Genomic DNA, 27,871 nt, shown 5'->3' on the forward strand with positions numbered 1-27,871 from the left:
GGTCATGCTGGATGAGTCTGTCTTCCAACATGGGCATGTATGAATGTAAAGGTAAGCTGTTTTCTTTTTCTTTTTTTTTTTCACCACCATCTCCTCTGCAGCCTAGAACTCTTCTAGGGAGACTTGTAGAAGACTGAACTTCCTTAACTGTGGTAGTCCCCAGCTGATCCCCCTCATTACATACAGTCTCTGTGCCCTAGCCCAACAAGCACCCTTTGATCAGTGGCATCTTCCAGAGCCCAGCTTAGTGGATTGTTCATGGAGGGGGATCATGCTTACTGATGGGCACACTGACAGATGAATGGTATAATAGGCGGATGAAGGAACTTTGGCACTGATGAACAGAGCAGGACTGGGGGAATAGGGTGTCAAGGGATAAAGAGCTCAGCATGTGAGCAAAATCTTGGAAGGATGTAGTTGGAGCACATGGATCCTGCTCGGCATTTGAGAGTTTGAGAAGAAGACTTGGGATTCCAAATGAGAAAAAAATGTGGTTGAATGGAATCCCAGAATCCTGAGGATCCCCTTTCCCACCTCAACCTTGCAATGCACTCATAAACAGAGAGGCTTTCTTAATCTCTCTGTGCCCCATTTTCCCTATTTGCAAGAACTGGTTTCACACTCCTAGCATTCTGGTGGGTACTCCGGCTGAGGGCCCCAAAGTAACAACAGGAGAGGACATGGCACACTTGTGCTGAATCCTATGGACTAAAAGCACTTTGTAAGAATCCTCTCAGTGGGGCCAGAAGCTGCTTTGTGGATAGGTGTGATATGTAGGGCTGAGCTGGGACACTCACTTTGGGTAGTTTGCACTTGTGGAGCATCTGTATGCAGTTCTACCTATGGATTTGGACAGAGCTGAGGCCTGTGTACACTCAGGGACTTCTGCTTCTTTGCAATTAGGCTGGTGTCCCTAGTCTTTAGCTATGGCAACCGTACCTCAACTTGATGGACATGATTGCTAAGGGAGACCAGAGGAAGAGTAAACTTCTTTTAAAGCTCACTTATGTTTTCCCTGGATACTTTCCCCCAAAGATGCATCTCATCTGCTCACTAATGGAACAGGAGGGAAAACCGAGAAGAGAGCAGGAAGGATGGGCATGCAGGATTATTGGAGGGGTGGGGGACATTCATGCTCATGTGTGTTTATTGAGGAAGAAGGCAAATAGAACAGGGAACTCCCAAAAAATGCCAGTGTCCAAAGATAGAATTTGAAACCTTTAGCCTACATTCTCAATTCTCAAGACATCCCTTTCTACCTCAACACTATCATTGGGGAATAGCTTTCAGCCACTTAGAGACCACACCATGACTGGGCATGGGGGGTACAAACAGGAGGCTAACCTATCTGGAAAACAAAGATGATTGTCCACTTAGTGCAACCTTCAGAGTGCTCTGGAGACACAGGTTTTAGCCCATATTGTTGGAGTTGTGGAGGAGGGAGGTAAAAAAAAAATAATAGGATGAGGATGGGGTTGAGAGGCACACATGTTGACCTAGGCAGAAAATGGACCATACTTATTCTAAATCCTTATCTGACATCTGTCTCTGATCACAGTGGTAATTTCACTGACTACCTGTATGGCTAAGAAGATGGAAACCTTAATGGGAGGAATGCCACTGAAGATGGGCATTCTGTGGGTGACGGTAGCCAAGGGAAAAGCTTTAGCCAGTAGGCACTAAATAAATACCACTCACTGCTAACATGCACTTTTAACTGCCTTGTGTTTTGAGGCCTAATAATTTTCTTGTCACAGTTCTAATCATATCCAATTTCCATTTACAAGTCACTACTATGATTCCAGTAATTTGCAGGAAGTAAAACAAGATTCAAAATACTCAGTGTGTTATTGTGTGGGCTACATGTGTAACCCTTACATGTACATAGTGTGACGGAGCCACTTCCCTGTCTTGGGCCTCAGTTTCTACTCCTGTGTCAGGTGTGAGTTTAGGTTACTATGTGGATCACTGTTCAAAGGTGACACACACGTACTTGTGAATTCACAGCTTTTGGGTACAGCCAGAAAATAACTTTTCATTTGATACCCTTCTGGACAGATTAAAAAGGAAATTGATGCGTTATACTAGAACTCTGATTTGGGAAAAAGTAATCTACTAAAGCAATTTCACCTCATGTATTCTGTGCTGATGAAAAGCTAGATTGCTTTGGATTCCCTGTAACTGAAATATTATGTGTTTCACTTCTTCTAAATAGACCTACATGAACATTTCTTTCTGATATTGCACAGGAGTAAATGGAAGAGTATTATTTTCTCTAAAACGGCCTTTTCTACATTTTCCTCAGTATTGTGAATGAGGGCTACTTTTTTTAGTGCCTTATCTCACTCAGCCCTTATTATTCACTCACTTTTGAACATTTGTGATGGTATATATCTAGTGTGCTGTAAGTTTTGTTTTGTTGTTTCCTTTTAATTGCAGTATGTTATGTATGCTTTAGACATTATAAACTAGTTTAATGTCAATATAAATAACACACTTGTTTAATCTGCTCATTATCCTTGTATTTGCTATTATTCAATAAAATATCTTGATTTTTGTGTAAATTCGATTCTTGTTCACCCCTCAGCTTTTCTGACTGTTGATTCCAACAGACCCAGAACCTTGAGGTGGAGATAGTCCCTCCCTGGCAGATAACATAGGCCCCAGACCTCTAGTCTTTTTTATTTCTTATTTATTTTTTTAATTTTTTGGTTTATTTTTATTTATTTATTTGAGGGCGACAGACAGAGAGCGAGGCAGAGAGAGAGAAAGGGCGTGCCAGGGCTTCCAGCCACTGCAGACGAATTCCAGATGCGTGCGCCCCCTTGTGCATCTGGCTAACGTGGGACCTGGGGAACCGAGCCTCGAACCAAGGTCCTTAGGCTTCACAGGTAAGCGCTTAACCGCTAAGCCATCTCTCCAGTCCCCCAGACCTCTAGTCTTATGTGTAGCAGTGCACCTTGGCAGCTGCTCTTAGAAAATCTTCCTTTCTTATTCTCCACACATTTCAGCTAGTCTGTTTCTGAAGCTCTTCTTTGCTGAGGAGTAGAATCTTTTTTTTTTTTCCCTTATTTTGGCTCTTCCTCCTCATTAAGCCACAGAGAGGCAGTGTCTCACCTACTATCTTACTTGCAACTTCTGGAGTGTAAATCTTAACTGGGCTTCCATTGGAAGATCATTATGAATGTAAATTTATTACTGTGGTTCAATACTGGAAATAGTAGTTTATTCTGTGTAGCTCCCAATCTTGTCATCCATCTCCTGCCTATAAGAGAGAATTTTAAAAGCTTATGCAACTCTCTATTGACTCCATATGTTGTATGACTCCATATGTTGTATAATTTTCCCTTGCTAATGTTGCTTTTTATCTTTTCATTTTAGTAAGTAATAGCCATGAATGTAACTGCCTCGAAGCCTAAGGAATTCTAGTAAATTACTGAACATGGATGGCAAAGTATCTTCTTACCTCCCATAACTTATGAATCTATAGTATCCTTTTCTTCTCACTCTTGTAGTATTTTTTTAAATTTTTTTTGTTTATTTTATTTATTTATTTGAGAGTGACAGAGAGAGAAAGAGGCAGATAGAGACAGAGAGCGAATGGGCACACCAGAGCTTCCAGCCACTGCTAACAAACTCCAGACACGTGCGCCCCCTTGTGCATCTGGCTAACGTGGGTCCTGGGAAATTGAGCCTCGAACCTGTATCTTTAGGCTTCACAGGCAAGCGCTTAACTGCTAAGCCATCTCTCCAGCCCTCTTGTAGTATTTTTAAAAAATAATAGTAAATTTTATAAAAATCATATTTACTTCCCATATTTCTAATAGTGTTTCTTAGATTTGTTTTCTTTTCTTTTAATACTTTCACTCAAATGTTTTGAAACTGTATATCTGAAACATTGGCATCAAATTCTCACATTTGATGACATTTTGGGTGGATAGAAAAATTCTAAGTACAAAATTATATTAATAAAATATTATAAAAATAATGTATTCTTTTCTCATTATTAAAAATCAGCCATCATTTTGTTCATTGTAAGCTGGGTGTTTTCACATAAAATGTTGAACATTTTCTCTTTGTCTATTTTGGCAGTGCTGGGAATATAATCCAGGGATGTGCAAATGTCAGTCAAGTCTCACTCATGTTTGTGATATTAGTAAATTTCTCTATGGTGTGTTTAGGTTGGAATTTTAATGACAAAATAGACTGGTCTAGAGAGACAGGTTAGTGGTTAAATGTGCTTGCTTGCAAAGCCTGACAGCCTGCAGTTGATTCCCCAATATCCATGTAAAGCCAGATATACAAAGTGGCACATGCATCTGGAGTACATTTGCAGTGGCAAGAGAATATGGCATGCCTGAACTGTCTCTCTCCAAATAAGTAAATATAAATATTTTATGAAATAATATCCTTATAATATTATCCTTATAACATTATGTTATATCATCTAAGAACATTCATTCTACTCCATGATCCCTTCCAATTTAAGGTCTTCAGGTATTTCATCCTGTTCATTTTTTTTTATATCTCCTTTAAGTAGTCTTCTATCCAAATACTAGAACTTCTGGTTTTTATTTTCATATTGCTGTCCACATGGCTTTCTTCATGGAGTATGCTAGCTCATTGATTATTTCTAGAGTTGCATTGTAATTTTCCTACCTATGTTTGAAAAAATATAATATTGTTAACATCTAATATTCTCTTGAAGTTTTAAAAAATAATTTATATGTGTTTCTCTTTTGAAAGCAGCATTATTTATTTATTCATGAGAGATGGAGAGAGAGTGAGTGTATGGGTGCACTTGGGTCTCTTGCTATTTTAAACTAACTCTAAAAACACACACCTCTTTGTGCATCTGTTTTTACGTTTGTGCTGGGGAACTGAACCTGGGCCGGTAGACTTTGCAGACAAGTACCTGTTACTCTATCTCCTTGTCCTATGATTGTTTCTCCATACTAATAATTTACTTTATCCCTTTGAGCATATTTCTCATGCTTATTTCAAATTAAAATAAATCTATATTCTATTTAACATGCAATTGTATGTGAAATAGTATAAACCCATTTGTTAGCTCTCTTATGGTGGATGCATCTAGGATTTAGCTATTGCAGAAGTATTAAAAGTACAGAACACGAGGGCATATCCTATAATATATAGGCCCTGGAGAGGGAAGAAATGTATAGCACTGTCTAGTATGCTGCTTCAGGAGCTGGTTTCTAAACAAGTAGAATCAAGTTTCTTTTAACACTTGATTACGGAAATTAAAGTTTTAAAACCCCAAGAATGACTGTACCATATATGACACACTAATTGGATGGCATATGGAGTAATAATGAAATGACAAAGGAGAAATAGAATCTTGTCTTCTTTCTCCTCGATGCTAGTTCTTACATCTTTTGACAGGAAAATCTATGTTTTCTTAATGTATTTTTAATGATGAGTAAGGCATTTCCTAAAATTGTAGGACAATGGGAACTTATAAAAACAACTTGGGCCAAAAGAACATATATTTGGCAAGTATTTCAACTTTAGTTACTTAGAATGAGACCCTACCTCAAAAAGAAATTAAGCAAAACAAGATTATGCTATCTGAATGCAAAAGTAAACCAGTCATTTTGGAAACAACTCAATGTAACCTGTAGCATACAAGCACACAATATTTGCCATAGCCATTCTGAAGGAATTCCTTCAATTAGCAGATTTTAGTTTAAGAGCAATGACTAATCTAAAGTAACAAAAATATTAAAATAAAATAAAATAAAATAAAATAAAAGAAGATACTTTATTTAAAAAAAAAAAAAACTTGCCTTGGGCTGGGGACATAGCACAGTCAGTAAATGCTTAAGAAGACCTGAAGGAGAACTCCGTACCCTATGTTTGAAAAAAAAAAAAAGCATGCATATACCCACACTTATAATCCTAGTGCTGGGGAGGCAAAGAGAGGCAGATTCTTGGAGCTCTCTAGCCAGCCAGTCTAGTCCACATAGCAAGCTCCAGGCCAACAAAGCAAATCTCAAAAACGGAAGATGTCATTTGAAGGAAAAATACCAAAGGCTTTCTTCTGGGCTATACATACATGCGCATGCATATACACATGCACATGTATCCACATACATGTGTGAACCTGTACCCACACAAACATTCAAACACATCTATATACACAACAACAAAATATTTGCCTCTGTATTGTTATTTTCATTAACTACCAGTCTCCCAAATGTTCTGTGGCTCTGTTTGAATTTTGAGCATTCTGAATAGGAGCCTTTGTTTATGGAATAGTTATCCACACCATAGCCATGGGTGGTGGCACATACCTTTAATCCCAGCACTTGGGAGGCAGAAGTAGGAGGATCACCATGTTGAGTTCAAAGCCACCCTGAGACTACATAGTGAATTCCAGGTCAGCCTGGTCTAGAGCAAGACCCTACCTCAAAAAAAGAAAGAAGGAAAGAAAGAAAGAAAGAAAGAAAGAAAGAAAGAAAGAAAGAAAGAAAGAAAGAAAGAAAGAGAAAAAAAAGAAAAAGAGATCAATTACAATTATGGTATATATAATTTTATTTCAAGGTAGGATCTTGCTGTAGACCAGGCTGACCTGGAATTCACTATGTAGTCTCAGGATGGCCTTGAACTCACAGAAATCCTCCTACCTCTGCCTTCTGAGTCTGGGATTAAAGGCATGGGCCACCATGCCTAGCTTGTGATTAATTTCTTAATGGAAATCTGGAGCCTAGCCTTCCCTGCAATGAAGAATTAAGTGGGTCTTTTAAATTAATTAACTATGTTGGTAAGCACTCTCCAGCTCTAATGCTGGGTTTTAGAGAAGCTTCATGACAAGAAATGACACATTTTGATTTAAAAAAGACATGAAAGGAGATTTTGGCATAAATATATACAAATAAGAGCATCAGAAAGTTACATAACAAAATAAAACCAAAGTCAAAGTCTCTGCTATAGGCACTAATATTACACAAAACTAACATTCAGGAGCATAAGTGGTATAAGTGCTGTTATTAGACACTTTATGTACAGAAAACAGTCTTCCAAAGCACTTTTCTCCTTCCTCTGGCTTTTACATTCTTTCTGCCCCCTCTACCACAATGTTCCCTGAGCCTTGGACTGCAAGACAGAAATGTCTCAAAGCTGAGCACTCAATAGCCATGTAAAAAGATTGATGAGTTGTGAGTCTCCCCAGTAGACACCACCATCTGGAATTCGAAGCTTCTCTAACCCAAAGTGATAGCAGTAGCAATCAGTGACAAACATTAACAGTTACAGTAAATTACAGTAAAGTAGTAGCTTCCTCCTTAGGGACTTTGACCTTCTTAGCCATAAGCTTTTAACTAGGTTTTCAGTACCAGGCATGAATTTCTGGTACTGAATTCCAAGTATAATTGGCCTCAAATCCAATCAGAAAGCTGATTACCCCCATACCACTCATGCCACCAATGCACTAGAGCACATATTTGCCTGGCTGGCACATTGTGTAGCTTACAAGATCCATTTCTGGTTATCACTATTGAAGACTTCTGTCCCCTAGAAGGCTACATATTACTTTCCAGTACTATGATAGCTAGTCAGAAGAGAGGAGACTACAAACTGAGTTCTATCTTGATTTCTCCATGACCCTTAATATTTTCTTTTGTATTTTCTATGGCAGAAAGAATTGGCACACCAGGACCTCCAGCCACTTCAATCAAATTCCAGATGTGTACACCATTTTGTGCTCATGTGTGACCTTGTGCACTTGTGTCACCTTGTGCATCTGGCTTACATGGGCGAACCTGGGTCTTAGGCTTCACAGGCAAGTGGCTTATCTGCTAAGCCTTGTCTCCAGTCCAGCCCTTAACTTTAAAGTAAGCCATGTATGCAGGTAGAACATGTGAGGCAGAATGGAGTATTGCATGCCTTTTCTTTTGTGATTGCCAGATTAAGAAAAGCAGAAATATGTCATCTACATACTTCCCCCACACAGGCCAGATAATTCTTGTAAGAGTATCATCCCTCTTTCCAATTTTTGTTATCTGGCCGCATTTAAAGGGATTATATTCTTTGATGATACATATTAGATTTTCTTCAAATCATAGAATCCTAGATTGCTAGAGTTACACAGAAGTTAAATAGCTTCATAAAGTCTCCTTATTTTATTTTAAAATGTTGCATGTCCAAATAATAATAATGTCAGATACATTTGGCTGTTCAAAGTGATTTATATGCCTGTAGCAGAGAATAAAATAACAAGTTCCTAATACCAAATAGTCATGGATTAAAGATTTAGTATGGATCAGGAAGATTATTGAGCTGGCCTATACAAACAAGGCAGCAATTGTTCTCTGACAAAGTATTTAATGAACCCTTAAAACTGCCCCTATCAAGCTATCCCTCCCTACCTTCCCCATTTTGCTCTCAAACCTAGATTCTCAAAGATATCCTAGTAGCCCACCCCACAGAAAGAAAACAAGCCTGCAGTTTCTTCTTTTATTATTGTCATTCCTAAATCACACAAATGAACTACTCTCATAACAAGTCATACAAATCATTCACTAAAAGTAAAATTGTTTAATTACAGAAGCAACTTAAAGACCTAAATAAGCTAATTTGTGATTTTTTTAAATTTTTATTAACATTTTCCATGATTATATAATTTGTGATTTTTGTTAAGTCCACACAAAATGTCTTGCCCATTTTCTCTAGCTAGCTTACTTAATTAAAGCTGTAGAGAAATTTTGGGAGATTGGGTCTCAGGTGGAATTATTCTTATGCTAGTTTCTGGTATTTATTCCTTAAATTCAAGTCCATTCATTAAAAGTAATGTGTGTGTGTGTGTGTGTGTGTTGTACGTGTGCACATGCACGCACACAATTAGGAAAGGTATGGCTACAGATACAGGTGAGATAGATCATTTGATGTACTGCCCTGCCTCAAGTGACACTCTGAAAGGCTGAGACTGATCACACTGATGCCACATATTCAAGTGTATCTTTTTTTCTTCAGTCAGCATTTTTCAGGAACTTAGTAAAAACAACCTAAGCTGGTTGCTTACTGGTATCTCCGAAAGTATATCTGTAATATTCAATTTCTCATGCCATATCCATTCTCGGTCCCTTCTTGACCAAAAAAGAATTTCTCATACTTTAAAAAATTGAACTCATCATCTATATTTATTTATTTAAGAGTGAGAGAGACAGAGAGAGAATGGGTGCACCAGGGCCTTTAGCCACTGCAAACGAACTCCAGATGCATGCACCAACTTTGTGTGTCTGGCTTATGTGGGTATTGGGGAATTGAACCTGGGTCTTTAGGTCTCACAGGGAAACATCTAAACTGCTAAGCTATCTTTCCAGCCTCTTTCCCATATTTTTATAGATTTTTTGCAGTATTCATAAGAAAGAGGAGCACAGAAGCAAAACAGAGTTTCTATCTCTTTAAGCTTTCTATTTCATATATGTTTGTAAGGATAGTTGGTTGTCATATGTGCATTTTAATTTTACTTTGGCCTATAGAGGAATGAAAAATATCTTGTATGGGTATAAAAGGACTTTAAAAAAATTCTCAATTTTTATTAACATTTGCCATGATTATAAAAAGTATCCCATGGTAATACCCTCCCTCCCCCCACTTTCCCCTTTGAAATTCCATTCTACATCATATCCCCTCCCCATCTCAATCAGTCTCTCTTTTATTTTGATGTCATGATCTTTTCCTCCTCTTATGATGGTCTTAAAATGAAGTCAGTATTAATACAAAACCAAAAGCTTAACTGCCATCAGATCTTCCAAAAATAGGACACTAAGTCCCCAGACAATTTTCTAAGGCTGCAACTCATGGGCTAAAATTAAGGTACATTGTGGCCCACACATTTAAAATTATCATGACTATTTTATTCCTTCACAACAATCTGTAGACTTATTTGTGTCCAATTTACCTGCCTGAGGCTAGGAAGCAATCTGGATTTCCATCAGGGAAGATAGATAAATTGAAATTCCTTTAGCAGATTACTTTTTCCTCAATCAATGTTTCTTGCTAGGATGCATTGATTTCCATGTTAATCTTTCCAGAAGAAAGGGAATCACATGAAAAGTTATCTTCTGGCTATACCAAAAAGCTGTGAGTTCACAAGTATGTGTTTGTCACCTATGAACATTGAGCCACATAGCTTCCCACTAACCTAAACTCACACCTGACACAGGAATAGAAGCTGAGTCCTAAAAAGGGCAAGTGGCTTGATCACTATATGTACATGTGAGGTTACACATGTGGCCCACCCAACCACACAGTGGTGATTTCTAGTTTTATTTAATTCCACTGTGTTCTTGTAGAATAGATGGATCTCTTTTTTTGTATTTGTTAAGTCTTTCCTTATCACCTACAATGTGATTGATTTTGAAGAATATTCTGAGTACTTCTGAATGGAATGTGTATTCCCTATCTTTTCAATGAGATATTATGTAGATATTTGTTAAATGCAGCTGGTCTGTGGTGTAATTTACCTCTGAAGTATTGTTTATGATTTTTAGTTTGGAAGAGCTGTGTAAATATGTAAGCGAGGTATTAAAGTCTCCCTTGTTTATTGTTTCAGGACCTATATTACCTGTTATGCCATTTAGTGTTTGTTCTATGAAATGGGGAGCCCAAATATTTGGTGTATACGTATTTGCAATTGTTACATCTTCTTGATTAATTATTCCCTTTATTAATATTCAGTTGCCTTCTTTGATTTTTTGACTAACATTGGATTGTAGAGTACTTTTTAGATATAAGACTAGCTAGATGAGGGCTAGGGAAAAGTCTCAGTGGTTAAAAATGCTTGCTTGCAAAGCTTGCCAGCCTGGGTTCACTTCTCCATTCACCCACATAAATCAAGATGGACATACATTTGCAGCAGCAAGAGACCCTTGTGAACTCATAACATAGACACACACACACACACACACACACAAATTAAATCTTTTAAAAGAATATCTATGCCTACTTGTTTGCAGTTTCCATTTGCTTTGTAGGTTAATTTCTATTCTTTGTCATTTAGTTTGTAGAATTCTTTGTTAACTATGTGTGTTTCTTGGAGACAACAGATAGGTTGGTCTTGTTTTTTAGTCATCAGCTATTTTACTCCATTTACATTCAAAATTATTATGATTGAGAGGGTCTGTCCTATGATTTTGTTAAGTGATGTTCTATGTGACTGTCTTATTGGCATTTCTTTTTGGTATCCCCTGTTAGGTTGGCAGGGGGTGGGGGTTGTTGACTTTCTGTGTTGAACATGGTTGAATCATTCCTAAGACTTGGTCCCTTGACCTTTAGTAAGTATTGCTAATATTCCTTGATTTTTAAAAAAATATTTATTTGTGAGGAGATAGAGAACTAACAGATGCAACAGGGTCACTTGCCACTACAAATGAACTCCAGATACCTGAGCCATTTTGTGCATATGGCTTTACATGAGTACTGGAGAATCAAACCTGGGCCATCAGGTTTTACAAGCAAGCACTTTTTACTTCTGAGCCATCTTCTCAGCCCTGCTTTTAAAAACATATGCCTATGTGCAACAGTGTCTTGACATTGTCCTCCACCTCTGAAAATGTACATTATTTCATACTTTTTAACTATTTCATTTGTATTTATTTTTTTTGAGATAAAGAGACAGATAGATGGGGAGAGAGAGAGAGAGAAAGAGAGAATGGGTGCACCAGGGCCTCCAGCCACTTCAAACAAACTCCGGACATATGTGCCACCTTTCCCTCTGGCTTATGTGGGTCCTGAGGAATTGAACCTGGGACCTTTGGCATTGTAGGCAAGCACCTTAAACACTAAGCCATCTCTCCAGCCTGTTTCTCCATATTTTTGACTTTTGCCTCCAATTTGCTGAAAGGTTCATTCACTTTGCAGAGTGTCTTGTCAAGGTCTTAAAAGAATTTGCTAAGGTCATTAATCTGCTTTTTTTGTGTGTTTCTATATGGTCTTATTTTTAGAAGTATTTTTTCTGAATTCTTTCTCTGGCAGTTCCCCTATCTTGGTGGTGTTGGCTTCCATTATAGGAGAGTCGGGAGTGTGATAATGGGTATTTTTGTGTTATTTCTGCATGTTATTGGTGTGTGTTTGTGTTTTTCATAGCTGTTCCAGATTTAACTTCCCCCTTTTGCCAGTACCTGTGAATGATTTGTCTTGTTTTATGATATATCTTCTACAGGTCACTTCACTGTTGATTACATTCCTTGCAGCTACTTAGGCTCAGTTGTAGTGATGTTTTTTTACTTATTTATCAGCAAATCTGGTTTATTTTTAGCTGTAGAAGATCTTTTCGTATTACACTTGTGATCCTAGGTGAAGTTACTGGTAGAAGACTGATGATGTGTGGTGTTGAAGATGAAAGAAAACTTTGAACTCAGAGCACCTTACTCTCTAGGCCATGGGGGTGATCTCTTGGGCACTGCCAAACATCTTCCACATGGACCACATGAACAGGGTTGGTTTTGACTTGTTTCCTCCCACATCTGCCCACATGGACCAAATAGGAATCACTGTGTTCCACTCCTGTGGGGTTCCGAGTAGCCTTGTCCTTATAGCCAGGATGTGCAGGGTAGGGTGTGGCTCCCTTTATGCTGACTGACTTATCCCACATGCTGGAGTCCAAAGTGGCCCCTGAATTCAGGGCACTGCACTGTCTAGGAGCAAAGGTGTGGTAGGTCAGACTCCCTCTGAATACTGGCTGCAATCTTCCACATGGACTAGGTATATAGAAACTAGTTTGGCGCCCTCTCCAAGCTCCTGAGACTTTGGACTTTTGAAGAATATTGGGACTGTTAAAAGACTATAGGGACTTGGAAGTTGGACAGATGCCTTTTGATGACCATAAGCCTATGGACAAGGGGCAAAATAGAGTGGCTTAAAAATGATGTTTGAATGTCAAGTTGACAAGGGGTCAACTTGTAGTGGTTAATCTTGGTTGTCAACTTGACAGGATCTAGAATCAGCTAGGAGACAAATCTCTGGGTTCATTTGTGAGGAAATTTCTATGTTAAGGTAATTGAAGTGAGAAAACCCATTCTAACCGTGGGTGACACTATTCCATGAACTGTGTGTGAGAGAGATTCTTCCCTGATCTTTCCAGCACTATTTGGAGGGGAAGAATTCCTTTTGACTTGGGAGCTTTCATGCTTTTCTTCTCTCATACTTTCACCCCACCCTAATAAATCCTCCATAACCTACTCTTCTACAAGTCCATTTTTTTTTCAGTTCTTTGCTAAATGTGGATAGTGATTCGAGGCTTGGGAGTCACAAGCCTGGGGGTGGGGGCCTCTAAGCACAGAGCTCTATCTCTCTCTTGCATCCCTCCCAGAGCTCCAGTCCCACAATATTAAGTATTCCATTGTCTTTGGTTTCATTTATTAAGGTGTTATTAGCTTTTGCAGGCATCATAGTCACTTGGGATTTTTTTCTAAGTTTAAAAAAAATTTCTTTGTTGTGTCTTTTGTATCTGTTGAAATTGATGCATTCTACATTTTCACTTTTCCTTCTTCCTTCTCTTTTTGTTTTATTTTATGTGAAAATTCTTGGTGAGTTTCCATATGCTCTCTAATACTATTTATGGAGGAAGTTACCTGTAACAACAGTAACACAATTTAATTATATCCAAAAGGTTCAGAGACAAGAGGTGATAGAGTAATGTTGGGAAAATGTAGATGTTTTTAAAAAAAACCTAAGGGTATTAATAATTAAAAAGTAAAACAGGAGGAGATTGTGAAAGGGGAAAGAGGGAGTAAAATATGAATTATGGGTGAATGTATATGGATATAGGCATAAGAAATAGCATAGCACTCAGCATGGTGGCTCATGCCTTTAATTCCAGCATTCAGGAGGTTGAAATAGTAGGATTGCTATGAGTTTGAGACCCTGACTCAAAGAAAGAAAGAAGAAAGAAAGAAAGAAAGAAAGAAAGAAAGAAAGAAAGAAAGAAAGAAAGAAAGAAAGAGGGAGGGGGGGAAGAGAGATGGAGGGAGGGAGGAAGGAAAAAGGAAAGAAGGAAGAAAAGAAGGAAAAAGGAGAGAGGAGAGGGAAGGAAAAAGAAAGAGATTATAGAATTGGTAGTGAAGAAAAAAATGCACTTATAAAAACCAATTTGGCCAATATATAAGCTTAAAAAAACTAAAGAATGGAAATACAAAAGTAAACATTTCTAAAGCAAGACATAAAATAAAATAGAAAATATAACATCAGTCAATATTTTCTCACTTGTTATATATGTGTGTGTGTGTGTGTGTGTGTGTGTGTGTGTGTGTGTGTGTATGTATGTATGTATGTATGTATGTATATGGGGGGGTAACCTCACCCCCTCAGTTGTCTTTTGTCACTACCTTTGCTGCTGGAAAAGAAGGCTATTTTTTCAGTAATTCAAACAAGTTATATCAGTATGTTCTCCTTGCTGAGAAGAGTTTGTGCATCAAACTATAGAGGTCTTTAGTTTAAGACATCCTTTCCCTGCCAGTTACAGCCTTCTTCTGATGTGTTAGGAATCAACTTTTTATGCTTGGGTTTCAGTATATGAGCTTCTAAGGGGTATGTGGAGGGTTCACCCATGCTTGTGTTTACTTTCCCAGTGGGTGTTCTCATACTGCCTGGATCTTAGTTACTGTTGTGCCAATGTCCTACAGTTTCTGCCTGAAAATAATTGTTTCTGTCTGCATACTTCTTATGCTCCCAGGTTGTTATTCACTTAGGTTGTACAGGGATGTAGCTCTCCATATACTCTTTAGGCTAGTCCTCTGGAAAGATAGTAGTGAGTTTCAGTTTGAGCTCTTGTGCTACACTTCTGCTGTAGACTCTGCAACTAGCATTGCCCCAGCCATCTCTATCTGCCCACGGTGCTCTCAGATCCTGGTAGCGTCTCTGCAGCCCACTCAATCTCTCTCTGGCTCACAGTTCCTATGGTACCCATGCTGGAGAGGCAACAGCCCCTCTTCAGCAAATACTGCTAACAATGCTGCCAGCAGTGGCAAGGCCATATGTTATGTCTGGGTATCAGGTAGTGGTTTCTTCCTAAGGAAAAATTTTAATATCTCACATTGCCTTTCTTTTCTCCATAGCTTTCAGTTGTCCTATCATTCCCTTTGTATGTTTCCTATATTTTGCTCTTAGGAATATAGTTTGTTCATTCTTATTCTGAACATTATTCTTCACTAGATCATACAAAGGCAGTTTCTAATCCATTATTTTACCTAGAATTCACCTTTATTATTATTTTTGTATTACTTAGTACGCAGTAAGTACTCAGTCAGCATTTATTCCAATGAATGAATTTTTATTTAAATGGATTTATACAGTCATAACACTCTTACTTTCAAAAGGCAGAGGAACCTTTGATGTTTTGAACACATATTGTAGCCAATTAAAACTACAATTAAGGAAAGAAGGAAAAATATTTCCCTTCTCTCCCCAGCCAGGGAGTGAAACCTGAAGCAAAACCTTTTTCAGTCAGTTAGCACCCATTCTTAGCCTATAAGAGTAAGATTGACTAGAAGACCTGGCTTTGTAGAGAAGTGAGTTGTGGGGTTTAGGGAGCTTAGTGCCTTTCCTTTAGGCAAGTAACATCACCTGCAAAATTCATAGGAAAGGGGTGTCCAACTGTTACCCTGAACTGAGATTATTTTGAAGAAGACAGACCTAATAAAGGGAGGGAGGACTGGAAGGAAAGTCCTATCTGTAAAATGATTATTATTCACTTGATTATATATCCATTCCTATCCTCTGAGTGATATAATAATGAACAGGTATCAGGGTAATAATTTTGAACAAAATCCAAAGCCAAAGTCAGCCTGGGTCTCCTCTAGGTTTGAAACAACCCTTATCCCTCAGTCTCAGCATTGTACACTATGAGCTAGGAAGGAATGGTAGAATGGGTCCCTTATTTCACTGTGAGGAATGTATACTGATTTATAAAGAATAGGAATATGAGGAAAGGCTCACAAATCTCAGGATTCCTAGACACATAACCTAATAACTCTAGTACATCTGGGAGACTTGAGTGCAGCTTTAGAATAATACGTAGTCCTCATAAATTAATATAAAAAGAAACATTTCTCAAAGTTACCTCTGGACATTAAGAAGGAAGGTAGGGGTTATGAGATATAAGCACCCAGCCCATTGGGAAGTCCAGCACAAAAGTTATGATCCCTTCAGAACCAAAGGCAAAAGTACATGAATGGAAATCATTAGAACCTTTTTCTGAAACAAGGTATAGGCCTGTCCTAGCTCTTGAACCCTATAGCTCATAAGGCTCCAGGCTTTAGACCAAAGGAAAAGATTCAGTCTTGGCCTTTCCCCCTTTACTCATCTCCGAACAAGGACAGTATATGAAATATAGGTGGGACAGAAGAGACAGCCATTAGCACCTGAACCACAACTCTGCTTGAGCTAGAAATCCCAAGAACAGAAAGAAATTGGATCAGAGAAGGGTTATCTTTCCTTAACATTAAATAGAAGACTTGGTAGAAATGGGTAAGGTTTCTTTTATACCAGGACATCATCACTCTGGCCAAAGGGAGGGCTTGTGATCAGAAGAGGTCTATAGGTTCACTCTTTTTTCATTCATCTTGCTTCCGTTTTGGCTTTTTGGGGTTTCGGGATCGGCTCTTGGCTTTGCAAAGAGGGCATATAGGTGCATTTCGGTGAATTTGTTGGTGACATGATAAACAGGCCTGGAAGGAGGTGGCGAACAAAGGAAAAAGAAGTTAGTCACATGGTTCTTCTGGGTAATGGTTTAGACTGCTGATACCAGGGGCCCAGAAAGCAATGGTGATTTTTCTATCAGAAGGGGAAACTTATCAGTGAGACCCAAGTAGAGATCAGTGTTTTTGGAGGCCACAGAACACGAGAGTGAAGTATATAAGCCAGGTCAGAGAAGGATATTGAAAAAATGTATGAAAACTTGATAATAAGACAAAATGAGGACTATATATCCATTCAGCAATACAGTAGAACATTGTCTCCAACAGGCTCACCCACCGATTATGTAATTTTCTTAGACAGGATGAGTCAGCAAGCTTTTTCTGTAAAAACCACAGTAGTAAATATTTTAAACTTTTCACATTAAGTAGCCTTTTGTTGTAACTACTTAGCTCTATTTTATGTTAAGCTAAAATACAAAAAGCATCAGGCATGTATGTGTGCCAATAAATCTAATGAAAGCAGGGAGCAGGTCAGACTTCTAGTATAGGAGAATGTTGCTTTGAGTATTTACTACTTATCAGGTCCTGTGATATTATACTGGTAAGCCACAAATGGTTTATGCCTAGTAGAAATGAAAATTAGTTCTTTTTTTTTTTTTTTGGTTTTACGAGGTAGGGTCTCACTCTGGTCCAGGCTGACCTGGAATTAACTCTGTCATCTCAGGGTGGCCTCGAACTCATGGTGATCCTCCTACCTCTGTCTCCCGAGTGCTGGGATTAAAGGCGTGCGCCACCACGCCCGGCTGAAAATTAGTTCTTTTTGGAAGAAAGAATGATCTTAAAGGTCACAAATGTATTGCCCTAAATGAAATAAATCAGTTCTGTATAAAACTTTCCAAATTTATTTAAGCATTTCTTTTCTTTCCTAATCATGTAAATATCTGTTCTTCAGATGTTCTTGGAAACTGACTTGTAGTTCTGTTGATACCCTTACTAATGACATATTTTCACTATATATTTGTGTAAAGGTTATGTTTATATCATTTAGAAAATTATACTTCAGCAGGGCCTGCCAAGCTCCCTGCTGCATTCTAATCCCTCTGGGAATGTTCAGGGGGGGGAAGTAGACCTAATATAACACTACTTCATTTGTGTTCCAGTCAAGGGTGGCTAAGGAATATCCAAAATAAATAAGCCCATAACCTCAGATTCAGCATTTCATAGTCCTACCATGGCAGAGAACTTTGTTTTTTCCATAGCTTTATGTAGCTTATTTGCTATCACATGAAACTGTTTTGCTTATGGAGACATGACCACATGTCTATTCACCCTAAAAAGGGTACAAACTACAGATCAAAGCATAATTGCACCCAAACCAGTTTTGATGAACCAATAAGTTTATTGGGATTACTTACAGAACAAGGCTCGGGTTTGTTTATAGAAGCATGGATGACTCACAGAAAAGCCCACCCAGCAGGGAAGATAACTCATGTCAGCTGCATCTTGTAAGCTCACACTGCCTGACTTGCAGCAGCTCGGCTGGTCAGAGTCTCCCGGCAAGGAGTTGTTTACCATTTATGGAACCTTATGCAGGGGTCTTTTTAAGTTTCAGCCTTCATAGGCTTGACCTTCTGAGCCTCTCTCCTTCCTCAGGTGGGAATGTTTCAATTCAGAGAAAACTGCTATACAACAGTGGTCAGAGTCTGCCCCTTGGACTAGTTGTTTACTGCTCCTATAAATTAGGGGAGCAATCTGTGATCTTTTAAGTTTCAGCTCTCCCAGACTTGCTGACCTTTTGACCCAGTCCACCCTCTATTTCAATTCAGAGTAATTGAAATTCAGAGTAATGCTATATAACACTTACCTTCATAGGTGGAGGCTGCTGCCTGAAGGTAGCAGTCTGCCGAGTGTCCTGCTTCCTGGCCACTTGGAGTTGCTGGGCAGCAGCTGCTGCAGCAGCCAGGGACTCTGGAATGGGGGGCTCTTGAGGCTCTGTCTGCCATTCTGCTTTCTGCTTCTCAAAGTAACTTTGAGGACAAGAAACTTTGGCTAGATCATTCTGAAAGCAAGAACTGACTTTCTTAAAATTTCTAGGCCACAGAACCAAAAGTTAGACTGTGACTCTGTAAAAAGATACCACACCTTCCCCAGCACAATGCTCTTTTTCCTGCATTTCAATACCATTAACTTCTAGGAAAGGTAGTTATTTTGCTCCTGGACTCTAACAGACCCAGGTGATCAAGAAATATCAGTGCTAGAAAGGTCCTTAGAAGACATTTAGTCCTATCCTCTATCTATCTCATGGTCATTTGCAATGTTCTTACTAAGTATACTCGGGAATACATTTATATACTTCTAGGAAGAGGAATATGACTACTACGATAGGCAACCTGCTGTATTTTTAAGAAATGCTTCATTCTGTTATGTTAAAATGTCCTCTTTAAAGTAAGCCTAGTCCTCAGCTGGGGTCTTGAGGATTTAAGACCAGGCTAAGCCCTTAGAGATCATGATAGCTTGGCCTTTTGAGGTTTCTGGATATCTTGCTAGACCCTGACTTGGGGAACGATCTCTAAAGATTCCTAGGTAATTTGTTGTATTGTCAGAAAAAAAAAAGTAGGGCTGGAGGGATGGCCTAGCAGTTAAGGTGTTTCCCTGCAAAGCCAAAGGACCCAGGTTCAATTCCCCAGGACCCATGTTAGCCAAATGCACAAGGGGGCACATGCATCTGGAGTTTGTTTGCAGTGGCTGGAGGCCCTGGCACGCCTACTCATTCTCTTTCTCTCTCCCTCCCTCCCTCTTTCTCTGTCAAATAAATAAGTAAATAAATAAATAAATAAAAATAAAATCTTTTTAAAAATCACAGAAGTAATTTTAAAAACCATCTATTATTCTTGGTTAACCATTCTTTTTTTTTTTTTTTTTGAGGTAGGGTCTCATTCCAGTCCAGGCTGACCTGGAATTCACCATGTAATCTCAGGGTGGCCTCGAACTCAAGGAGATCCACCTACCTCTGCCTCCCAAGTGCTGGGATTAAAGGTGTGCGCCACCACGCCTGGCAACCATTCTTATACAACAGGTTAGTATAGGGACTTACACAAGACAATATAATGAATCAGCTACTGATAGGCCTAAGACTGAGACTACATATGTGTGTTCTGGCTTTCAGGCCAGGCATTCATTCATTCAATCATTCATTCTCATTCCCTCTCTCATATATATAGGGTCAGAGGGCATGTGGCTTACTCCAGAGAGAGTTTCTCTTCCTCATCGCACAAATCAGGAAGCCTCTGCAGGCCCAGTGTCATGCGTAGAGCATCCACATGCTCCTTCAGTGGCTTGTACTCATCATGCAGTCGTCGGGTAGACTCTAAAAGCTTGTTCAGGTCATTCTCAGACTGTTTGATAGTGTTTTCCATCTATAAAATAAAATAGGATAGGGACACAGAAAAATCTTATCTTCTCAAAGTGGCTTTATAATGGAGTAGATAATAGTACCATTTCCAGAAGCAGACCAACCTATTTTTCAAATTCATTATCTATCAAGTCCTTTTGAAGTAACTTTGGTCAATTCTCAGCTTCTTCACCTCAATAGCAATTAATGTTTAATTATGCATATCTGATACAGTCTTAGTGAAGATTTAATAATAAAATTCAATTAAAATACTCAATATAGGAGTTAAAAGAATTAACAGAAACAAATTGTATCTAAGAACAGGAATGGCCTTTCATTTACCTCACCCTACCAGAAAGAAGAAAGGATTTCTTCAGGAAAATACTTATTAGGGACTAAGCCTATATAAATATTTAAGATTTATGTCTCCCAAACTGATAACTTTTCTCTTAGGTTAGTGGTTTTCAAACTGTGGTTGTAGCAGCAGCAGTAGTGGCAATCCCATATTTAAGAATTCTCAGGCCCTAAACCATATATGTGGATCTAGAAATCATAGGTTTTATTTCTGGTTTTTTGAAGTAGGGTCTTGCTTTATCCCAGGCTGACCTGGAATTCACTATGCAGTCTCAGGGTGGCCTTGAACTCACTGTAGTCCTCCTATGTCTGTCTCCCAAATGCTGGGATTAATGGTGTGAACCACCACAGCCAGCTTAGAATGTGTTTTAATAAGCTTTCAAGGTGACTCTGATGCTCTGTAATCCACTGGAATGGAGTGTCATGCCTTCCCATGGCAAAGATGATGTTAATTTTCTCAGCTCTGCATCATTAGTTATCTGACAGCAAAGCTGACAATTCCTCATGAGGCCCAGCATCCTGTGATCTCTATTACAGAAAATCCCAAGAGCCGATTGTTCAAATTTCATTTGTATTTCCTTTAATATACTAGGTCTGATAAGGCTAGGAAATCAGTATTCTTACAGAATCAAGTTCCCCAAGAATAGACACTTAGGTCCATTAAAAAAAAAAAAAAAAGCTTTTTCTTCTGTTCATCTCTATAGGTCCTCGCTCTGGTAAGCTCCCCTCATCTTAGCCCTGTTGGGGTTAAGCCCTGATGGGGGTTACCACTACTTCCACATGGGCTCTCTGTCCCCTCCTGCCAGCCACATGACAGGAGCTCTCTGTACTTTCTCCCTTTTCTTTCTTTTAATCTAATGAAGTCTCTTTAATTCCTAAAAAGGTAAATAAAATAACATTGCCATAGTCTCTATGGACTGTAAAGGACCTCATATGTAAATACCTCAAACCTCCTTCCTGATGAAGGAATAATCAATATAGGATCCCAGCATGTATAAGAGGGAAGTTTGTCATCTCAACAGTTTACTTCTCATGGTCCAAAGGAGTTCTACCTAGATAAGCAGACAGAGATGATTTATTTGGTCTGGTTGGGAGCCTTTGTGCACTTTAAGCTATACTTCAGAGGCAAACAGCTGGTTCACTTTTCCTTAGCTATATCTTAACACTCAGAATTCCAGGACTAAAGTATTATATAGGGAGAAAGAAATGAGAACCAGAAAGGACTTTTATAGTGATATCACTCAGCTAATGACAGAGCCAGAGCTGGATTCAGAACTCCTGGATTTTTCCACTTCACAATAACTTGAGGCCTACTAGCTTAGGCTGGCTATAGCCACATATCAAAGACAGGCCACAAAATTCTTGACTATCTGTGTGTAGATAGCCCAGCCACATACCACATTAATGTCAGCATGGATCAGTCGGAGTTCCTCCACATGGGCCATTTTCTCCTGTAGCAGAAGGTCCATTTCCTGTTTGTATTCTTTCAGGTGCCTCTCTTCGGACTCAAGTGCCTCAAACTCAGCCTTCAAACGAGCCTTGATCTTCTCCATCTGCAGGGTCTTATTCCTGAAAATTTCCCAGAGCAGAAAACAGGCCAGTGGGGAAAGAGAGTAAGATAAAAATGGGAGAAGAGAGTTAGGCTTTTCTTTCTAAGCCATCTTTTCAAATCTTCCTCTCTCAGTCAGAGCCAACTGAAAGTCACCCCAAGAAAAGTTAAAAGGCACTTTCTTTGTAGGTGTTGTCACAAATGAGGTTAATTTTGTGCCACTGGGGCATCTGTAAAAGGGAGGCAGGTTTTAGTTATGGGATTGACTCAAGGGAGAGTACTAATGGCATTTAGTGGAAGTGGGATAGAGATGCTGATCAGAAGTCCCACTCCACAAAGTGCTTCCAATCAAGATGTCAACAGTGACCTTTTGAGAAACTCTAGAGAGTTCAATCAACTTTCCACAGTGATTGAAATCTTTTCTATCTGTGATTTCCAGAACAACAGTACCAGTGGCTATTGAGCACTTGAGGTGTGCCTATTGTAACTGAGGGACTGAATTATGAATATTAATGAAGTTTACTTTAAACAAGACTCGCATACCATAATCATTAGTTAAAGATGAGTAAGGAGAAGGTAAATATGGGTCATTTCTGTCTTAAGGACACAAAAACATGCTTATTGTTAGATCTCAATTTTTACCATCTAGCTCAGTAATCCCACATCTGGGAGTTTATTCTATTTATTTATCTGCACGCGAGAGAGAAAGAGGCAGATAAAGAGAGAATAGGCATGCCAGGGACTCTAGCCACTGCAAACGGACACCAGATGTATGCACCCCCTTGTGCATCTGGCTTACATGGGTCCTGGGGAATTGAACTTTGGTCCTTAGGCTTCACAGGAAAACACCTTAACCACTAAGCCATTTCCCCAGCCCTAAGAGTTTATTCTAAAGAAATTATCCAAAGAATAAAAGTGTTAATACAAATAGATGTGCCTTCTGGGCTATAGGCAAAACTGGCACATTTTGGAGTTATTAAAATCTGTGTCATAGAAATTGTAACATATATGATAGTCAATGAAAAAGTATACACTAAGATTGTAATGTCAAATTATACATGCATGCTACTGTACAAGAAAAAGATCTGGGGAATATTAAAGGGCTTTAAAGTCATTTGAAACCTGCCTACATGTGAGGGATACACACTTTTGGAAGGAGGCCCTGTAGAGCATTTTGTCCTCACACATAATCCCACTCCCTGATTCTCAACAGCTATCTAGTCATTTGCCCCTTACTCATATTTCTGCCTTAGTTATTAGCCTTCTCCTCAGCTCCAGTATCTCCTATATTCTCCTTCTCTATAGCCTAACCCTTGGCCTCTGACATCAACCAGCTGCTATCTCCTTTGTCAGTATTACTTGAACCTATTACCTCAAGATATGTCCCTTAATGGCACCAATCCACAGAGAAAAAGAACTATATTGGATAGCTCAGCTGCCGGGAATTTTCCTTTCTGTATTTAAAAAAAAAAAATCATGGTTTATTGTTCTTACATTAGGAAGAAATAAATGGATGGGTGTTGCACCATTTGTACAGAAGGAAATGGAAGCTTAAGATACCGAGCTAGTAAAGTGAGATTTAAAGCCAGAGTCTCTAATACCAAAACCTATTGTTTTGGTTTGAATATGAAATGTCCCCCACAGGCTCATGTATATAGAACACTTGGTGCCAAGCTGGTGGCACTATTTTGGGAGGTGATGGAAATAGGATGTGGGATCTAGCTTTAGGAAGTAGGTCACTGGGGTGTATAAACTTGGGATTGCATCATGTGGTGGCCTCTTACTGTATCCCTTCCCATGATTCCGTGGTCCAATGAGGTGAAAAATTTCCTTTTCTACATTTTCCTATCAACATGATGTTTTGCCTCTCCATGGGCCAAAAACCAAAACAACCTTTAACACTGTGAGCTAAAAACATCCCCTCTTAAGTTGACTACCAGGTATTTTTACAAAGGGAATTAGAAAGAACTGAAAACTTGGCCAACCTGCTGATACCACACTGTAAGACAGGCTTCCTGCTCTTGTCATGCTTTTCCTCTATTATGGACTCTACCCTATGGAACTATATGCTGAATTAAACCCTTTACTTCCATAAATAATTTCTGACTGGGTAGTTGATCAGAACAATGAGAGAGAAGCTGACATAGAAAATTGATACTGAGAATGAACTGCTGTTGTGATAAACTTGACCATGTGGTTCTTAGTCTTTTGAAACTGGTTTGAGAAAGGAATGTGGAAGGATTTGGAACTTCGGATTAAAAACACCTCTCAATGTATTGTAGTTACTTTCTCATTTCTGGGTCAAAACACCTGACTGAAAGCAGCTATTGGGAGGAAAGTAGTTTGAATTACAAAATATTTATTTTGACAGAGGATAGTATGGCATGAACAGAAACTGAACATCACTTCTGCCACAGCAGTTGGAAAATAGCATCAGGAAAGTGAGTCAATTTCTATCAAGGGGGGATCTGGCTATAACACCCTAAAGCCTGCCCCCAACAACATACATCCTCCAGCAAGGCTCTACCTCCAAAATTGTCATGAGCTGGGGAACCACTATTCAAAACAGATTTGTTTCTGGGGGATAAATGATTCAAACCACCACACAGTGTTTTAGGGAGAGCTGGATGGGCTATTCTGGTGGGATTTTGAAAGGCCAAAATACTGATAAACATGTGAATAAAGGAGACTTGGCTCATGAGGTTTGAGAGGGTATATGGACTGTATTGGTTATTGAACTAGAGGCAATTCGTGTGATAGTCTGCTGCATTCTGCCCATGTTCTGAGAACTTTTAGCAAACTTGAATTTAAGCATAATGGACTAATGTGTTTGTCAGAATAAAATTTCAACTGACTTGATTCAGATCTACAGTGAAAAAGAGCAACACACAGATCCTAAAGACATAAAAAAATATAAAGTTAGGCTTGGAAAAATGTAAGCAAGTTTAAAGTCATGAGTACAAAAACTGTAGCCCCTTAGGCTATAATTGTTAAAGAAATTATGACCATTAAAGATGAACCAACTGCTCTGGACTGGGATAATAGGAAAAATGTCTTGAGGGAAAGATTCAACCTATTAAAGGCTCAAGAAATGAAGAATGTGAATTATTTTGAAAGTAAGAGGCTTGAAGGAAGAATGCTAAACGAGGTTTCTGCTTCCCACTGTTAGCATACTGAGGTGACTGTAACTATTTGCCATGGGCATCAGGCTTCATCCGGACTTGACAGCAAAACTCCGCAGCACTTTCCATGTGGTACTGGTTTGAAATGAAAAATTAATGTCCTGCGAGGTCATGGAATATTACACTAAGGTTCCAGAGAGTCACTTAGGCTACTCAATGTGAGGAAGGGTTGGAAGTACCTGCAAGGAGACCCTGTGAGGTCACTGCATGAAACTGTGAAGGTGAACCCTAAGCTGAAATGGTGACTCCAGGATGTTGGAAAGACATCCACCAAAAATGTTGTAGACTCAGGGCAGATTCTGCCCAGGAGAGAGGCTACAGATAATATAGTTCGAGGAGTAGAGCTACCCAAGTCTTTTGAAGCCCAGATGATTTCACTAGGTGTCACAGATACCCAGCATGGAGCTACAGGATTTGCTATTCGTCCTGCTATCTTTCAGTCTTGTTTTGGTGTTATATCTCCTTGCTATGCCCTTAATCCTCTCCTTTTGGATGTTAATGTTTACTCTGTGCCATTATGTGAGGGAAGTATGTAACTTGTGTTTTGACTTTACAGGGCTCACAGTTAAGAGACTGCCTTGCATCTCAAAGAAGATTTCAGACTTTTCAACAGTGTTAAAACTGATAATAACTACAGGGACTTTAAAGTTGGACTAAATGCATTTAATATCAAAACATGACCATGGAGCCCATGGAGGTCTAAGGCACAATGTGGTAGTTTTAATATAATGTCCCACATAGACCCATGGTTATAAACACTTGCTCTTCAGCAAAGTGGTGCTATTTAGGAAGGTTGGGAAACCAGCCTTGCTAGAAGAATTATGTCATTAGGGGCAGGCCTTAAGGCATTACAACTTGGCCCTTCTTGCTATTCTTTCTGTCTTTGCTTCCTTTGTGCTGATATAAGAATGTGACACAGGCTTCTTGCTTCTGCTATGCTTTCCATGTCATAATGGACTCTATCATCTGAAATTGTATGCCAAATTAAAGACTTTTTCTTCCCTAAGTTGCTTCTGCTTAGGTATTTTTTTTTTCCCCAGTAACATGAAGGTAACGGATATAGTTGATATCCATCCAAAGTGTTTTGAGGGGCATGGTGGTGCATGCCTTTAATCCCAGCACTTGGGAAGCAGAGGTAGGAAGATTGCCATGAGTTCAAGGCCACCCTGAGACTACATAGTGAATTCCAGGTCAGCCTTAGCTAGAGTAAGACCCTACCTGAAAAAAACAAAATAATAAAACAAAGTGTTTTAAAGCCTTTGTCAATTGTCCACTATGAAATGGACCAAATGTTTCACATTTGGAAGTAAATGTAAATAAGTTTGTAGCTTTAATTGTGGTTTTATGTTTTTAATTATGGCCTCCACATGCTTATTAATAATATATAAACAATTCATTCTTATACACTGAGCTAGTGTACTATATCCTGGATTAATTAGTTCACTTATTAGATAAGGAAGTTTCACTAATATTTGGGCTTTTAAAAATATTTCTTGGGGTATTTTACACAATTATGTTATCTATAAATAAGTATAATATTTTTTTTTGAGACAGGGTCTTGCTCTAATCCAGGCTGACCTCGAATTCATTATGTACTCTCAGGGTGGCCTCAAACTCATAGTGATCCTCCTGCCTCTGCCTCACAAGTGCTAGAACTAAAAAGCATGCACAACTATGCTCAGCAATAAGTACAATTTTATTTCTTTTTTTTATCAGCTCACTTTTTATTTACTTTCTTGCCTAGCTGTCCTACCTACAACTTCTAATACTATACTGAATAGTAGTGTTGAAACTAGATATTCATGCTTTTTGATCTTTGAAGTAGAATATTCATACTTTTACAATTCATTATAATATAGCATATGCATAGATACCAATATTGAGGAATTAACCCTCCATTCATAGTTTTCTAAGAGATTTTTATTCTTAATGTTTGTTGAATTCTGTTAAGTGTTTTATACCCATTAATTAAAATTATCATATAAGTTTTTTCTTTAGTTTGTGAATATAACTGATATTGATTTTTTAAAATAACTAGCCGGACTTGCACTTCCAGAATAAAACTTAATTGGTCATGGGGTATAATTATTTTTATACATTACAGAACTATATTTTTTAATATTTTAATTATGATTTTTGAATATATAGTCATTATATTTATGAGTCTCTACTCTTTTTTTGTACTGTTTTTGCTTATAGTTGGTAACCAGATAGTAAGAATTTTAGAAAATAAAATGGAACATGTTCTCTACCCTGCTACTTTCTAGAAGACTGTGAATATTGATGTTACTTCTTTTTTAAACTTTTAGAAAAAATTCTCCAGTCTAACCAAATTAAAGATTTGTGGTAACTGTGCCACGCAAATCTATTGTCACCATTTTCTCAGCTTGTGCTCACTCTTGTTTCTGTTATAATTTTCTTATTCTTTAAGTATTTCAAACATTTTATAATTATATATGTAATTTTTATCTGAGACCAGTCATCTTTGATGTTATTATTGCATTTATTTGTGTAATGTTACAAACTTTGCTCATGTATGATAACTGTCTTAATTAATGTGCATATTCGGAATGTTCCATCAACCAGCTATTCCCCTATCTCTCCATTTTCTCAGATTTTCTTATTCCCTAAAATACAGCAATACTAATTTACTAATTTAGGGCAGTGAATAACTCGGCCATGGTCTTTAAGTGCTCAAATGAAAGGAAGAGTCACATGTGTCTTACTTTAAATAAAA

At 38.5% G+C, this 27,871-nt stretch overlaps 1 protein-coding gene across 3 annotated transcripts in view; it reads right to left on the bottom strand.

Moving 5' to 3' along the window:
• Positions 1 to 15,271: 15,271 nt before the first annotated feature.
• Zc4h2 (zinc finger C4H2-type containing) overlaps positions 15,272 to 27,871 on the bottom strand; it is an 86,348-nt gene continuing 73,748 nt past the window's right edge. For 2 of the 3 annotated variants that reach the window (XM_045140369.1, XM_045140368.1), the window contains exons 2-6: positions 21,801 to 21,972; positions 19,902 to 20,074; positions 18,523 to 18,685; positions 16,996 to 17,039; positions 15,272 to 16,688 (exon numbers count right to left, since the gene is read on the bottom strand). In XM_045140369.1, the coding sequence (XP_044996304.1) occupies positions 16,556 to 16,688; positions 16,996 to 17,039; positions 18,523 to 18,685; positions 19,902 to 20,074; positions 21,801 to 21,956 (669 nt within the window). In that variant the 5' untranslated portion in view covers positions 21,957 to 21,972 and the 3' untranslated portion in view covers positions 15,272 to 16,555. The remainder of the gene's footprint in view (positions 16,689 to 16,995; positions 17,040 to 18,522; positions 18,686 to 19,901; positions 20,075 to 21,800; positions 21,973 to 27,871) is intronic. The other variant, XM_004661016.2, reaches the window with a different exon arrangement.

The sequence above is a fragment of the Jaculus jaculus genome, chromosome X, assembly GCF_020740685.1.
Source record: "Jaculus jaculus isolate mJacJac1 chromosome X, mJacJac1.mat.Y.cur, whole genome shotgun sequence".
Taxonomy (NCBI): Eukaryota; Metazoa; Chordata; class Mammalia; order Rodentia; family Dipodidae; genus Jaculus; species Jaculus jaculus.